General features: G+C 39.9%; 1 protein-coding gene across 2 annotated transcripts in view; it reads right to left on the bottom strand.

Annotated features, from left to right (window-relative positions):
* Window positions 1-15,296, bottom strand: part of cuedc1b (CUE domain containing 1b) — a 31,482-nt gene extending 16,186 nt beyond the window's left edge. Inside the window, exons 1-4 of one of the 2 annotated variants that reach the window (XM_088300969.1) lie at window positions 15,019-15,296; window positions 9,227-9,743; window positions 5,112-5,239; window positions 553-679 (exon numbers count right to left, since the gene is read on the bottom strand). In XM_088300969.1, coding sequence (XP_088157095.1) covers window positions 553-679; window positions 5,112-5,239; window positions 9,227-9,526 — 555 coding nt within the window. In that variant the 5' untranslated portion in view covers window positions 9,527-9,743; window positions 15,019-15,296. The remainder of the gene's footprint in view (window positions 1-552; window positions 680-5,111; window positions 5,240-9,226; window positions 9,744-15,018) is intronic. The other variant, XM_088300968.1, reaches the window with a different exon arrangement.
* Window positions 15,297-17,917: the final 2,621 nt, after the last annotated feature.

The raw sequence follows: 17,917 nt of genomic DNA, 5'->3' as shown, positions 1-17,917 counted from the left end.
ACTCCTCAGCCTTCACACGCGATTTCTCCAGAAATTGCATTCTCTAGTATTAATATTACTGTTGTTTTAAATTGCATCACTTGACTTAAAAAAAGGACTTAAATAATACAAATTAAATATTCATAGGAAGGCATTAGGTCAAGCACCTTAGTCAGCAAATATTTTTTGTGACTCTATCAAGGCATTTTAGGTGCAATTTTTTTTTTTTGCTTTGTTGTTTTTTTTTTAATAGGATTCTACCGAGATGTCTGTCACATTGCTACTTGTAGCACAGTATGGCTCCCAGAGGTGTCAAATCCAGATAGTAAAAGCGCTGACACAGTTCGGCTTTCGCCACAGGTGCTTCTACTCAAAAGGCCGGTAAGTCATATAATCAGCAATGTCTGCAGATGCTGGATAGCGATCTTGATGATTTGAATCAGGTGTGCTGCAACAAGGAGAGATGGAAAACAGGCAGGACAGCAGACCTCGAGGAACAGGACTGAAGACCCCTGATCTATACGTGTTCTATCAGGATAATGTACCAAATTTTCCAAGGTTTGTTTTACTTACCTTTATTCTTTCTAATTGCTGAGGAAGAATCCTTAGGAAATCATCTGGGAGATTTCCAAGCAATGGAGGATTCCAATTCCGAAAGCTTTTGGCCTGCTTGTGACCTAAAAGTGGCTGGTCTTCGAATCTATGAGGGGAAATGATATAGCATGACAGAGGAACTCTTAATAATAACATTTGGGATGTTATAATTTAAAAAAATGGTTAAAAAAAACACAAACAAATATTGAATAGCAAACAGCATCATAAAGACACAACAGCCAAACCCGGGAGAAACTTGCAGATACATTTAAAGCAGGATTAGGATATGAAAAGATTTTGCAAGCTATAAACAACTCGCAGAGCATTGTTTGATCAATCATATTGAAATGGAGAGACAAGTGCAACCTACCAAGACCTGACAGTCCTTCTAAACTTTGAGCCCACACAAGGAGACTCACCAAGATGCCCATGATCCCGCTGGATGAAATGCTAAAATCCACAGCAAAGGTGGGGGGGATCCATCCAAAGGACAACTATTCGTCACACACTCCACATATCGGGCCTTTGTGGAAGATTAGCAAGAAGAAAGTCTTTTCTCAAAGACAACCATAAAAAGTCCTGAATGATGTTTGCCAAGACACTTGGGAGACAACAAAAGTGGAAGAAGGGGCTCTTGTCAAGTGAGACCAAAACATAATTTTTTAGACAAAATGCAAAATGTTAGCTTTGGCATAAAAGTAACACACCCTTAACATACCATCCCTACTGTCAAACGTAAGGGAGGCAGCATCATGGTCTGGGGCTGATTTTTATTCAGCAGGCACAAGGAAGATAGAGTTAATGGGAGGATGGATGGAGCCAAATACAGGGCCATATTGGAAGAAAACCTGTTGGAGTCTGCAAAAGACCTGAGAATGGGATGGAGGTTCACTTCCCAACAAGACAATGATCCTAAAAATTAAGCAATACCTACAATGGACCAGTGCAAAACGAAACATATGCGGGTGTCAGAAAGGCCAAGTCAAAGTCCAGACTTCAATCCAATTGAGAATCGATGGAAAGATTTGAAAACTGCAGTTCACAAACGCCCTCCATCTAATTTACCTGAGCAGGATTTATCAAAGAAAGAATGAGCAAAAATTTCAGTCTCTAGATTAGTGATAGACAGACATGCTTTTTTTTTGGTTTTTCCTCTCTCCCCAAATGTAAGATAAGCTGAAGATCATAACCTCAAGTAACCTTATATAATCAGTTTGTGTATTTCTAATCATGTTTTTATACACTAATTGTATTAATGATTGCACACGCACACACGCCTATATTTTTGCTCTAGAGTTACGTTTCTGTTGTCTAATCTAACTTTCGTTATGAGTTAAGTTTCTGTTATCTTACTTTTGTTGTCTGTTAAGCCATGATGACTTAGTTTCTGTTTCGTTATGAGTCTGCTTCAAGTACTAATAAAAGCAGAGGCGGTGGGGCGGGAAGGCAGGGAGCCTATGGAGCCGAGCTGCGAGCAGGTCAGCTGCTTGCTCTTTCTCTGTCCCTCCCTCCCTGCCGCGGCTGGAAAAAGGAACAACCTTGCCTGATTCTTTCTGGCCTCAGCCACCTTTAGTAACAGCTCTCCCACAAAGCGTCAGGGCATTTAAATCTGACATTTAACTGGTGCCGAAACCCGGGATTCACATCCGGACGGACGATCGCCGCGGGACGACCGGACGCCATCAAATCTGGTACCAGCGTTTCCCCGGCCGCCCGGAGACGAATCCCATCGGACCAGGCTGACCCAGAGGCAATCAGGTATTGTGTTTCAAAATATTTTGTACCACCAATTAAAACGTTAAACGAGTAAAGAATTGGTAAAGAAAGTGAAAGTGAGTGAGATCAAGTGCGCGCAGGGCGGGGTCCCAACCGTTTTCCCAGTACGGTAAAATAGACTGGATCGTGTTATTCAAGGAGTTATATAAATGGAAATAAGAGAAACAGGGTTTCTCAGGAATTAGGTCATAACTCGTTTAGAAACAGGGTTTCTCGGACGGATAGCACAGTAGAGCAAATTAAATGTTTACTCGGTTCGTCTAAAACCGAATCATGTTATTCAAGGAGTTATATAAATGGAATTAGGTCATAACTTTTTTTTTTTAGAAACAGGGTTTCTCGGGCGGATAACACGGTAGAGTAAATTAAACGTTTTCTCGGTATGTCAAAAACCTGAGAAGAGAAACAGGGTTTCTTGGGAGAAACTGGGTTTCTCAGGAAGTCTACTCACATTAAATTAAGGAATAATGCGTTATTTTTGGTGGTTTTTATTATTATTTTTTTAGAATTGCAAACGGAAATTTTGTTTCAAGGGATACTAAAATCTGTATGTTCAGGACCAGCAGCAGAATGTTCTGCACTGATTCAGGCTTGGAAGACACAAAACCAGGTGCACATTCCAGACTGATAAGAAGTAGAAATGTCTGAGAACCAAGGTCACAAAGTGAAGTCACACTTACTTTTATGCGAGGGGAATACTAGCAGTGTGATACAAAACAGATAACTTGTAAAAGAGAAATTATTAGAATAAGCAGGAAAAGCGTGGGCGGGTGTGAGAAAGTCAAAGTTTGAGGTTTCCCATCCTGTATGAGATGTATGGTTACAATGTGGACTGACAGTCAAGCTATATGTTCATGTGTCCTGTCAACATTGGGCAAACAGGGGCTTTAAAACCACAACAGGAAAAAAGTTGCGCATAAATCACGTCTAAATAGCTATTTGAAAATGCAAAACTTACTTAATAGAAAATGACCCAATTACGATTGGAAACTACCTCGCTGACAATGCAGCGAAGGCTGCAGCCCAAGGCATAACCTCAAGGTCGACACAGCACTAATAAAAGGGGAAATGAACACACACACACACATAGCAAATCAACTTGACATTTTGATCACGCGCCAGAAAAATGCACCACTAATTGAACGCACACATTGGGATAACAAAGATGCAAACATTGCTGAGGACAGGGTCAGCAAATTGGCAGATGGCAAATCCTGGCTGCCTAAATCATTATTTGAAGGGGCAGCAAGAGTGACACATGAGCGTAGTCATGTGTCAAGGGGTGAGGTATTATACATTCCCACATACAGGGGAAGTAGGATATGAAATTATTCCCACATAAAGACTTTGCAAATTCAAACAAAAAAAAAAAAAATTGTAGACAATGTGTTATTTGTTTAAAAAACCAAACATTTGGCGTTTGAGTGACAGATGAATTAGCCAACCAGAACTGTCGATACTCGGGTCTTAATGGCACTGGCCAATCAGTGTTGTTGGCTGACACGTGTTAGTCTACAGTCAGCGCAACCTGACAATAACACACTACACATGCACCTCGGGTTTTTCCTGTGATTTCCGTGTACTGAAGTGGATGTAATGGAAGTAACTGCTGCCGCCGTGGATGAGGAGAGGGAGATGCTTGTGCTCAAGAAGGGCAGTACGTCTATTATTTGGACGTACGGCGGATTCAACAAAAATGAACCGCATCAAAAAAATAAAAAAGCATCAGATCGAGAGGCAACACGACCAACGTATTTCAACGTTTAAAACACCACCACCGATTTGAGTATGAAGCCTGTCAAATAGATTTGAAATAAACAGATGAAGGGGAGGGAAAAACTAGCGGTCATTCGCGTGCTAAGCTAACATCACTAACAGTAGCATTCGCGTTATGGAAAAATAAAAAAAAATCTGAAAACTATCTCGTAAGTGTTTGTGCGTACCGGCACCAAGCTCCCTCTCAGAGCAACTGTACAGCACAATTGGCAACATTGTAAATTGTGACACGCTTGTGTGTGATGTGTGTGTGTGTGTGCGCATGCATGACGAACAGTGCAGTGGAGGAGATGAGCGGATATGCTGGTGTGGCGAGCGCGGGAATGAGAGAAGTGTCAAGGAAATGTTAACGAGTGTATAAAATAAAGCAAGTCCAGGCAGAAACGGATAACAGGAGCATTTAAATGTATTTTAACGTGTAAAATACAAAAAACGCTAATCGAATCATAATCGCAATATTGGTCTGAATAATCGCATTTGGGTTTTTTTTCCAAAATCGTGCAACCCTACTTTGTTTTAAAGTTAAAAAACAAAAAAGTGCATTATCAATGCAGCCACTGGCTGAACAAAGGTATGTTTGTTTTGTAAGAAAATTTCCAGACCAGTTAAGTAAAACGGTATAATATCCCGCAGCATGTCTCATCTAGAACGACCCACTTATGTCTGGTTCACACGGCAAGATTCTAAAATTGTGGGCAGATTTTCCAAAACCTGAGAGACCCAAAACGATTTACGTAAAAAATAAATAAATCACAGGTATAACAGCTTTGAACATCGTGTTTGGGGTGTAGTCACATGGCAAAACACTCAACACTCATACACAAACTGATTTAATTCACGAATCTTATTGCCAGGCCGACATGAAATTTCGCAAAAATTCTCGAGATTAAATGTGACGTGCGGAGACTGAATGGCCGCTCACCAGATGCAGCTGCAAAAGTGTCAATAGCAAATTTAAACTTCTGAACTAAGCACTCCCACCTTACCTTACTGGGGGTGTTGGTGGGCCCTCTGGGTATTTTCTATCAAAAACATGCATATCATATGTTGGTGGTGAGTAGATTGGTGGTGGTTCCTCATCTGAACTGTCTGGTTCAAGCGTTCTCTCCAGAATCTAGAGAGGAAAAAAAACTAGTAAAAACTATCATACATTATTTCCATTCAATCTTTCCATGTCATCCTGTGGTCAACATCAACTCCACAAGCCATGACAATTTAGTATAATTCTGCCAATACACTTCACTGGAAAGAAACAAGATTCATTATTAGGAGTGTAATGATTCACTCAAGCCCCAATTGAATTAGATTTTTTTAGATCGTTGCCATGCATGTCTCTGTGCCCTAGTGTGGTGCTGCAGCCATCCACAAATGCTATATGTTTATATCGTTTCGCGATGTATCGCGGTACTTTATGTTCTTATACAAAGTATCGAATGTAAAGGGTGTATCATTGTTGCCATGCAGCGCCGGCTTCATTACATACCAGTCATATGTAAATTTGCGAGGCCGATAGAGGGCAGCAATGCAAAGATAAAAAAAGAGACTAACAAGACTAGCCACAATGTAGGAAGTCAGAGCATGTAGATCAGCTTTAATTTTTGAACAAGAACCTCTCTGTCCCTAAACAAAGCTAGTCCTCTAAGAACAGGCAACGTTTTAGAGGAGACTACTATGCTAAGAAGCTGTTGTTATTGCACATTTGAGTTATACACGTTCTATAATGGAACATTTGAAGTCCTTAAAATTGAGCTCTGTGATTGGAGTTCCCCCCCTATCTCAGGAACAGTTAGTGGAACGGTTAATGCATTTTTCAATCGTGACCCTGGAATAAATGTCAAATAGCACTTAAGTTAAAACTTTGGGAACACATGTCTCTGTTTTGCAAAGCATATTTTAAGGTCAATACTTTATAATATTTAAGTGTTGTAATACGTATTGGGATCCGTATCGGATCGTGACAAAAGTGTATTGTCCCAGCCCGAATGTTTGTTGCAAGCGTGTAAATGTTTAGAGCATTCTAAATTGGAACCAAAAACTATATACTGTGCTGAGTTGCACTAACACTCTGTAACTACCTATGAATATTAAAATAAATACTTTCCATCCATTTTTTATGTAGAAGGGAGTGAAATCATACGAGCAAAATTAGAGAAATGCACTGTGCTAAAGAAAACTAAAATGAACACTTAATTGATTTTTAATTTAGTTTTTACTTAACCTTAATACAATTTTTTTTGTTTTGCTTCTCAAGCATTTATATTATAATCTACACATTCAAAATGCTGTAAGTACCTGGCAATTTTTTTTTAAAAGATTAGGCGCAACATTTTATTTTTTTATTAGCACAGTAATTTAGTAACCACCAAGGTTGGTTATGTTTTATTGTTAATGGCTTGTGGCACATTGGTTATGTTGTGTTACTTTGAGTGCCAATGTATCCTAGTTCATAAGTGCAACAGTGCGTGGGCGTGACCCTGAGGCAGCACATGTGCTCTTGCTGTCCGATGTCAACCATGAGTAACACAAAAACTGTGTTTTTGTCATGATCCGTGTCGGTCATGGCAGGGCTTTGTTGTCATTTTTCACGTTCCATGCCTTGTCCTTGTTTTTGTTTACCCCTGTCAGCTGAGTAGGGGCGTTTCCCCTCAGCACTCCCCACCAGCCACGCACCTGTTCCCCGTTAGCCCTGCACACCTGACTCCCATCTGCGCCCCTAATCACTGGACTATTTGAACACCTCATCCCGACAGCTCAGCGTCGGAACATTGCTCCATTTGGACTGTCACGACCGCTCCCCGATCTCGTTCACGCTCTCGCTTCGCTTCGCTCCCGCTCTTGTCCCTAGTTTTTGTCACTGTCTTCGTTCCTCGGTTTTTGTTCTGTTTAGTCACGTTTAGTTCGACTTTGTTATTTTGCACCCTGCCACGTTTGTTTGTCCTAGTACCTTGTTTGCCTTTTGGTTTTGTTTTGTAAATAAATTCCCTTTAAGTTACCCTTATCCCTGCTTCCTCGCATTTTGGGTCCACCCCCCTCCTCGCCGACCGGCGACCCTGACAGTTTTGGTTTTTAATAAATGTGAGTCTGCTGACTAATGCCACCATAATCCACAGTAGACATTACAATGTTATCGTATCACAACAGGACATTGCGTGCGGTGTTCCATCAGACGCACATGGTAGCCTATGTATGCTAGTAACAGCTAGCTCCCAGACATGACTGTCTCCATTAGTCGCAACATGTTTCTCTTTTAGATGCTCGTTTCTCACTGCTGTGCTGCTCTGACAAGGAGGTTTACATTGTATTAAGTAATTTTGTGAAACGTGCCCAGACTTTCTGACTCCGTTGCTAACAGTAACACGGGTTAGCCATGAAACTCAATTACCCACAATTCTTTTGTTTTACATCACGAATGACCTGGATTACCATTGATGTGCATGTGCATTGCAGACAGGTTTACAGACATTGGGAGAAGAGCCAATTTCAAAGGAAAACACGGCGCCAAAGAATTAGATATACAAATCAAAAGATGCATCTATAAAATTCTCGACGATTTTAATCGTCGACAACCTTGTGATTGATCCACTAATCTTTGCAGCCCTAGTGTCAAGTCAAGTAATATACGCAATGTGTTAGGGCTGGGCGATAAACCGAAAATTTACCATTACCGAAATGTATTACAATGACCGAAATCATTTTGCCCATGTCGGTAAATTCGGTGTTTAAAAAAAAAAGAAAAGCCTTTTCTGTCTGCGGCAATGTTCATGCCCCTTTAAGACCGCTACAGCGCCTCCAATCACGTGACTCCACCCGTCTGATCGAGAAAGAAAACAGACGTCGCTGTCGTAGCTGGCGATTCAAATCCAGAAGCTTTCTCACCACCCACAACACAACCATGCTGTGCTGAAAGTTCAAAGTGAGAAGCAAGGTTCGACAAGTGACAACAGCCCATTAACGGAGGCGACACCTTACGAGAGAACGTCTCAGAGGTGGACGCGATAGCCTAGCACAGAGGTAGTCAATTAAAAGTCACAGAGGTCCACGACGAAAATTTCTTCCAATTAAAAGGTCCGAACCAAAGTCCAACTTCCCGAAATGTCTAGCCTATGTTCAGTACACAATCAATAAAAATGGCTGTCCTCATGAAAAACTAATTCAAAATGACCTTTGACACCACTTTTTCTTTTGAATATTTTTTTAACTTCTCTTAATGAGAAAAATGAGTTTGTGACTGCCCTGCCAGTGACTTAAATCTGGGTTGGAACGGAGTCAGGGCCATTGGGATTTGGTAGATTATTTCACACATTTGGGCTTTGTGTTTTCGTTTAAATAATGTTTGTGCAACCGCATTTAAGCACTCCTTCACAACTTCCCCATCACTTGAACGTTTTTTTATGTTTCCCCAAAATCCATGATACTTTTACTGAATATTCATTTGCATGCCGCTGGGATGAAAACGAAAATGTAAAAATCTGTTGTACTGCCCTCGAAGTTCGATGTTTTTGCCTGCGCTCATCTCAAACGTCAGCGGATAACTGTGCACAAAAGGGCGGTGCTTTGTTTCGTAGCGGCGCTTCACAACGTAGCGACGGTTTCGGAGCATATGATGCACACTGGTTTTGAATTGGCTGCAGCCAGAACGAAACTAAATTTCTCTGTACATTAATTTAAAACAAGACGCATCGACCTCGCTAACTTTTTAGCAAGGCATACTGTCAGCAGCACTCTCTTCCGGTCTGCTGCGCAATTGGCAGTGGATCGTAATCAAAAGATTTGATTGGCTCAAATCAGTGACGCCTTTTCCGTATTTACTAGAATTGCAGCGCCAACGTTTGCGAATGCACCCTGAAAAAAAATTCATCATAGATTGGCCATGGGTCCGGTCCGAACCATCCCGCGGTCCGGATCCGGTGCACACAGGATTTAAACGCTTCATGAAAGCCGTATTTCCCGATATGGACTGCATCAATAGTGACATGAGAGAGCGGCTCTGGTAACAGGGTGTTGCGATTCTTTCATTTTTAACATTGATACATATTTCAAGCAGTTTAAATAGATTTCCCTATTTATTGTGCATTGATGACCTTGGACATGTTCAACTCACCTCCGGTGGGATGCTGTCATCAGAGTCTGAGCTATCATCTGAAGCCTGCCCATCAATACTCATCTGTAGAAGCTGGTCAATGGTGGCATCCACAGCTCCGTTATTGGAACGTAGCACACACTCTATTACTTCATAGTCCATTGTGGGGAACATGATTTTGAAGTCCTCCATTGCCTGGTTGAACTCCAGACGACGGACCTGGCGGTTGGGTCTGCTGTTGTTAAGATCGCCCTGTCCATCACTCCCACCGCTGCTTCTAGATCCTCCATTGCTACTACTTCGCCGGAACAGGCTGGTCATCGTCAAGTTCTCGCCAACCAAGTGTTAGGATGGCCCCTTGTAGTGTGATCTGTCAGTGTTCCTCTGGAGTGTCAGCTCCCTCTTTATCAGTTTATCATTCTATGATAAACATTGTAGTCAGTTCTGGGTCAATAGTTGGAGTCAGTTACCTTCAGCATGGCACACTGAATCTTGGGGTATGCGGAGTACATATAAAGCCTCTTTGAGGTTTTAGGACCTATGATAGTAAAAAAAAGGGGATTATGTTAGCTGAATCTGGTATCAGAAATTCAGGCAGACCATGAGTTTGAAATTAGCGACAATGAAGTCTCTGACATTCTGTGTGTGATCTGATTGTGGGATCCCAAATAAAACATATCTGTTGAATTTCAAAAGGTGTTATGTGCAACCAACTTCTATTTTCCTCAAAACAGAGCAATTGCTGATGGTTTAAAGCCCTAAAAGAGCTCTATGACAAGGGGCCATAATAAAGCACCTAGAGCAATATTAAACATTTCGTTTCAAATGTCTGTTTTAAACATATGTCTTTAAAATTATATCTGGCGTTTACGCTATGTTCGTGATGACTAGGACTGGGCGATAAACCGAAAATTTACAGTTACCAAAAAGTCTTACAATGACCGACATCATTTTGCCCATGTCGGTAAATTCGGTGTCTGAAAAAAAAAGTATTTTCTGTCTGCATCGATGTTCATACACCTTTAAGATGGCTACAGCGCGTGTTGTCACGTGACTCCACCCATCTGGACAAGAATGTCAACAGAAGACGCGTTCGTAGCTGGCGATTCAAATCCAGAAGCGGCTGACACGGCTGAAGACGAAGTAACGTTAGTTGAAATTGTTCCTGTCGCGCTTGTCCCGAAAAGAAATTCGACATTTGTTGTTTGGAAATGTTTTGCGTTCCATAAAGACGATGTCTGAGCAAATGAACATGAACTACAAAGTGCGTCGTCAGCACCAAAACAGCGCATCCAACCTTTTCTTTTTCACCACCCACAACACAACCATGCTGTTGACTTGGAGCTTGGGCTAAAAGTTCAAAGTGAGAAGCAAGGTTGGATAAGTGACAACAGCCCATAATGGAGGCGACACCATACGAGAGAACGTCTCAGAGGTGGACGCGATAGCCGAGCACATAGCTGAAGATATAGCTCCTCTAGTTACAGTGGAGCGCACAGGATTGAAACGCCTCATGAAAGAACCCGAAAAGAGGTACGAAAATATTTGTTGCAAACCGTACTTCCCGAAATGGACAACATCGGGACGGAAGCGGAGACATGTCAAGCATTTTGCATCCACATCCGACTTGTGGTCGAGTCGCAACATGGATCCCTGTTTGAGCCTGGCTGTGCATTACATAAACGACAAGTGGCGACTGCGCACCAGATTACTCGAGACGGCACATTTTCATGATGAAGCACACTTGTTTATTTGGCATTGGCATTCCATTGACATTTTTTTCATTTTATTTAGCATTTTGTTCACAGGCGACAAGCTCCTTTGCACATGTCATTATTTATATTGTTTACAAGATACCTTTACACAAATCTAGGCCTTTGCAAATGGCATTACAGCATCTCGACACAATCCATTTGCAGAAAAAGATTTTGTGAGAGGTACCCTTTTTCTCCTGTTCTTTGTGACATTGTTCAAATCATGCAAAGCAAGCTATTTGGAATGTTTATACAAATGATTTTTGTACTTTTATTTTTCATTGAAAATAATGTGTACCAGTTGGCCAATAAAAAAGCAGTTAATATGCATTTCTTGCATTTATTTTGATTTTGCTCCTCAGGGGGAATTTATCGTGCATTTATCGTTATCGAGGTAAAATTGCCCAATTTATCGCGATATTGATTTTAGGTCATATCGCCCAGCCCTAGTGATGACATACATCATGTCATAAAAGCATAAATAGTAAATACCTCATGTGTATGTAACAGTTGTCCAAAGATGACAGTGATGAAGAAAAATATATTCTAACACAGTGCTCCCTACCAATATTGTGCAGAGCGGGCTTTGTACGCGGTCTGTTCTTTACTCATTTTGGCTGGTATTTTGATTTTTTTTCTTTTTAAATTAAAGCTTTGGTGCAGAATTTACAAACAAGACGGAAAATGTCATTATACCATTAAAAACAATAAAAGCTATTACTGTAATAATTAATTGAAGGACACTTAAGAGGTTTTGTGAGGGGGCAGTTTTTAAAAATTACTATCTATCGTCTAATTTTGTATTTGTGTACAAGACAATACATTTTTCGTAGTAATGTACATTTTCTTTACACATAAATGTCTAATTTTATGTCAATAAAATCATTGTCCCTTAGCATAGCTAAATTGATTAAAATTATAATTTTGAGGCCTATTATTGTGTAGATATTGAAACTCTGTGGTGCAAAAATTATTGATTTTGATTGGTTGAGACCACTGATCTATCACGTTCAGGTTAAAATTATGTCATCACCTTAGTCATTGTAGTTAGTACTTTAAACAGATGAAGTTCGCCAACCTTCTTTTTTTCTGTTTGGTTCGGTGTCATTCTGCATAAAGCCAACACCAGGAAAAGTAAATATTTTCTGAGGGGGAGGAAAAAAAAGGACGGCACGGTGGCCGACTGGTTAGCACGATGGCCTGACAGTGCAGAGGTTGTGGGTTTGATTCCGGCTCCGGCCTTCCTGTGTGGAGTTTGCATGTTCTCGCCGTGCCTGCGTGGGTTTCCTCCAGACAATCCGGTTCCCTCCGACATTCCAAAAACATGCATGGCAGGTTGATAGGACACTTTAAACTCACCCTAGGTATGAGTGTGAGCGCGGATGGTTGTATGTCTATATGTGCCCTGCGATTGGCTGGCAACCAGTTCAGGGTGTACCCCACCTCTTGCCCGAAGATAGCTGGGATAGGTTCCAGCACCCCCCGCGAGCCTTGTGAGTAGAACCGGTACAGATAATGGAAGGGAAAACAATTGTCAAATGTTCTTTTTTGTATCTGAAGGCCTCGGATGAATAGTGCGTGCTACTGCTATCGTGAAATCTTCCTGGCAACACGAGCTAGCTGAATTCTGATTGGATAAAAACGCTCTCCTAAAAATATATTAGGGTATAATATAACATCAATGTGAAGAATATGATCATGATTTCTTGATTAGGCTAGCAGAGAAGGCTTTGAAGCCCTTGACTGCACACCACTGTAAAAAGGTAAGGGAAAAAAAATACAGCTGAAATGGAATTGCATCTTGACAGGATGAATTGTTACCATGTAGCCTGTTTTCATTGTAAGGTGAAGTGCCTGTCATGTTCCAAAGAGCTTGGATACAACAACACCAATAATATAACCATTAGTGGAATTAGTTAAAGCAATGATTGCCTCAGATGATTTCGTGATTAACGATTATTACGTCAAATGGGCACCAATCACCGATATGCATTATCAAGCGGCTTTTGTTTGCGCAGATACAATACAGGTTTAGTGATTGGTAATGGACAAATTTCCATTTTTCACTAACAAGCTCAGTTTGTAATTTTTTTTAATCGGTTAACTGAAATTAGTTATTTTCTATTTTATCTATTCATTTTGGAGAAATGAGCAAATAAGTTACGGCTTGAAAAATAATACATAAATAATACATATGATACACATGCAGCAACCCAGCAGGGACCAAAATAAGACTGGACGTAGGAGGTTGATCAATACTAAATAATATTTTTCTTAGGTTATGTTTGAACGTGTGATTCATCAATCATGTCTCACATGTATGTCTTTGGTAGTGAACAGGAACTGCTAGGGCAACAAATTGAATGAGGAGAGCATGGAAATGCAGAGGGAACCTGGAGTGAAACTCAGTGCTACAATCTGAGGTTTTTGGAGAAGATATTATTGTGGGTTGATAAAGTTTTTTTGTTGAGTTTTTTTTTGCATGACTTCATACATTTTTGACCACCAATCAGTCTACAAAGGCCACTGATGTTCTCTGCACACGTGCCTGTTTTAGGCAGAAGTAAATGTACTGTACTTATATGCATCAATGTTGGTCAAGAAATTACAAAGTTGTAGAAAATTTAGGAGCACATGCTGTAAATCAGGTCGCATACTAAATATCGCTGGACTTGGGTTGAAAATCTCCTCTTGGTCCACAACTTCCTCACTTTGCTGATGCAACGTCATGGGCTTTTTATCTCCCAGAAATTTGAAGGCAATACATTTCTGCGCGATCCCAGCGATATTTACAGTTTCTCATTTTCATTTTATTAACGATAAAAGACAGAAAGCAGTGCAGCAAAGAATAATCAACAATAATAAGGAAAAAATTAATAAATTCCTGCCGCACAAACATGAATAGAGGATTTTTTTTTTACTGTACAGTCACAATTTTTTAGGGCAAAATTCTACCATTTAAGGGCAGTCCAAATCGTCACAAGCACGTCTAGAAAAAAGTGTACAGACGTTCATGTGGTTCATTTAGTCTATTATGTCCGATTAACTTTGCCAGACCGGTTGAATTCTCCTGAATAAAATTATAAAAGGTTGTCCTAAGACACTCCATTTGGGCGACATTACACTCCACGTGAGCTTTTAAAAAGTTAACACAAGCTAATTTATTCCTTTCTAAAACATATTGACTGTTGTAACTTAAAATCAATAGATACATTTAAATTTATAAATGTAACTATATTTTGTTCTTAAAGAGACGACTAAATTGTAACTTTTGACAGGTACCTTTATTTTGAAAGCTAAAAGCGCGGAGAGATGATTCCGCTCATCTTTATCCTGGTGAAGATGGAGGAGCCAAAAGCCTGCATACCCTATTGAGATAACTGCCAAAAATATGTTATCGATAAAGTAGGGGTGGGTGGTGTAGACAACGAAAACACCCTAAAACACAAAACAAGAAAAAAAGACGAAAAAACGTTGTCCTCAACAAAAACACGTATGGATAAAAAGGAAATAGTAACAAGACGATGGTGGCGCGATATCATCACAACAGCTCCGCTTTTCTGCTGTGATTGTTTCTCATCGTCGCAACTCACCGCTAACAAGCTAACGGTAACATCCACCCCTAAGTCCGAAAACACTGTATCCTTGAATATCGATATAAATGCCAGCAGTGGTCATGCCGAGGGTTTAAAGTTAAGTTTCGAGAACATTTCATTTCGGTAGTAACTATACCAAAGCGAAGCGGAATAAAGCTGGTTTGACTTCATAGCATTCACTTGAAAAGGTTCGCGAATATTTGTCATCTACAAGGCCTGACTCAAAGCAGCACCAAATCGAAATTGGCTCCGTTTAAATTTGTCATAGATCCAGTACGTAAACAATACTGCCAGCCATCAATTTCAATTTTTGCCCTTGTCCTTATTAATAAAGAGAATCAAATCGAGATTTGGCACCACACTACACTAACAACACAACACATTGATTGTACTGCATCAAAGAATATTCCCTAAAGCGAGTATTTCAGGTTGGATATAATACGGTTTGGCTAGCATTACTCACAGATTGGTTGCGTCTTCTTGAGCAGAAAAGAAAGTATCCACAGTATGTCAGAGGGCCTACAGAGGGGCCAGCTGTTGTAGTGGGACGATGGGCCTTACAGTAATATGAAACACAAGTATGCTGCCTGCCTGTTGCTGTGTCTGTTCTCCACACTGTTAGCAATAAGATAGCACAGCTTGCAACCGGATGTGTCCATTTACCGGTTGCACACAGTGTAATAACTACTTGCTGGAGAAGGTACAGCGCCTATCTATATCTATTTTGTCATAATTTGTAATGACATAACTATTGCTTTTTTCGTTTTGCCCCCCCCCCCCAGTTGTCGTTGCTTTCGTGTAGTTGTACAACGCAAAACACAAGAACTTTATCGCGGTGTTCTCGTTGACTCTCCATGTTTTGAGATTGAGTCGGCCGAAATCTGGTGAAGCGTTGCTGTGTTGGGGGGGGGGGGCAGCAATTATTATTATTAAAGCGAACAGATTCCATTGCCGACTGTGTGCATCCTTGACCACTGGAACTGGCATTACAATATTAAGGAGGGGTATTGCTGCCACACCAGGAAAAAAAACACAAAACTTATGGTAAAACATGAAACTTAACAAACAATACAATACAATTTTATTTATATGGCACATTTCACAACAGCGGGATCTGTAACAAAGCGCTTAATATATCCATATAAATTAGCAGATAATTAGTACACAAATTAAAACACATAAACACATTTACAATGTAAAAACGTGATAATTATGTTAAAAAAGTGAAATTAATCATATAAAAACGTGAAACCTATATTATTAATGTAAAAAAAGAACCATACAAATTATCAAAAGTTATCTAGAACTAACAAATTTATCATTTCTCAAATTCTGCAACATAGTCAACTTTAAAAACGCACAAATAATGTACAACACATGTAATAACCAACTTTTCCAGAGTATTTAGAAGCTGTTTGAAATTAGAGAGGGTTGCTGTTATACATAATTTAAGGGTACAAGTGATTTGAAAAATTGAAGATGAGAACTAACATAAAGCAAATATGTGTCTGTGTGTATTTATGGAATCATTATGATGCACTTGCAGTGTTCAAAAGCACGTTTAAAAATATTGTGTTACATAATTATATAAACCAAGTATAAATGTCAATATCTACACATATGATTAATTCATCTGAATCTGCTATATATGGATTTGCTCTACTTTGTGATATTTCTCTGTATTAAATAACCTACTAGTGTAATAATTTATAAGTGAACTAAGGGCAAGGACTAGATAAGCATTGTAGAGTTTTTCCTACTCTCTTTTAACATATAAACCCAGTTGATCTATGACATCAACTGGTTATTTTCCTTCTTCCAATTTTTGCTTTTATCTTGTGATGTGTTAATATGTTCAATAGATAAAAGGAACCCGACTTTACCAACCGGTTTTAATCTGGCGTCACTCGACAATAGCGAGACAAGATTATAAACATATATTTATCATTATTATTAAATTGTTATTCAAAATAACTTCACGTAACAACTTAATTTCTACTGCCTGCATGAAGATATGCCCCTGTATTAAGTCATTCCGTGAAATGAATTAAATGCTTTGAACATAAACTATTCTTTTATTTATATAAATTAAGTTAGTTATGAAGGGTTGATAGACATCAAAGTGTGTTATGATGAACCATAATAATAAAAAAAGAAGTTTATCAGAGTCAGCCATCTTTGTTGTTTACGTTCGCCTCAAATGCTGTGAGGTTGGAAGTGGGACAATTCGAGTAGGATTAATCCGATTTCCCACATTCCTCAAACGCATCATAAAACAATATGGTCCATCTGCAGCCACAAATGGGCGTTCCCGTTTTTTAAGGGGAATGCCCCATTCTAAGAACGGGAACGCTCCCTCACCTTAAGGGACTGTTCGTGTCGCCTGTTTTCCATGGCGTTAGATATATGCCACAATTAAGCGTAATGTAAAATACCTCAAACATAGTCAATAGAAGGGTCTTCTGCATTCTAACACGCTGTTCTGATTGTTTTAGTCATAATTCAAAAATATAGTTTTTTCAAATATCTTTGATTGGCTTCACGTTATTGTCTCTTTAGTTCTATGTGCTTCAATAAACGTTTTTATAGTCAAAAATCATCTCTCGGAGTTGAGCATTTGCGTCTTCATCATGAGATGTCGCCATGGTAGTTGTTTTGCAAAAGCGCCGCGTCATTCCATTCCTATTGTAACACTCTATTTCCTGGGGCTGGTGAGTGTTATTCCGCAGAGTTTGTGGGTGAAAAACCAGCACACGGAGAGGGAATAGCTCCACATCAGACTTTTTATTCAATCGTTGGCTCACCTCTCTCAACAGGCACCTCGCGTCACCACTCCCCTTCTCGTTCCTGTACAATCGATATCCCTCCGCCAATACAACACAATAATAGTTCGCCTAAATAAGAAATAAAATAGATCTATACAAATATATATATCCTAGTAAAAATGAATCATCTTACACTATTTATATTACATCATATGGAACGCGCTTTGTTACAGCTCCAGCAGTAGTGAAATTCGCGATATAAATAAAGTTGTAATTTTTTTTTACGCCACCTCTGAGTTACGATTGGACTGTAAACAGCCAATCAGAAACAGCCCTAGTATCCAACTCCTGATTGGTTAAGAATTGTGGCAGAAGTGTCACCCTGCATCGCAAGCGTGAATCAGCGTTCAGTATCGTAGAGGAGAGAGAAGCCGCAAGCGTAAAACCAGTTGGATAGTCTTTTCCACGAGAAGAACATTTTGTACGCACAAAACATGTTTTCGCAAGCGTTATTTGACATTATGCTTACGTAGTTGTGGCATAAATCTAACGCCATAAAATAGGTCGATCATATCACCAAGGCTCACTGCGCGACCT

The sequence above is a fragment of the Idiotropiscis lumnitzeri genome, chromosome 7, assembly GCF_059441095.1.
Source record: "Idiotropiscis lumnitzeri isolate Australia: NSW breed Sydney's pygmy pipehorse chromosome 7, RoL_Ilum_1.0, whole genome shotgun sequence".
Lineage (NCBI taxonomy): Eukaryota > Metazoa > Chordata > Actinopteri > Syngnathiformes > Syngnathidae > Idiotropiscis > Idiotropiscis lumnitzeri.
The sequence above is the reverse complement of the archived record's forward strand: the minus strand, read 5'-3'. Positions and strand labels throughout refer to the sequence as shown.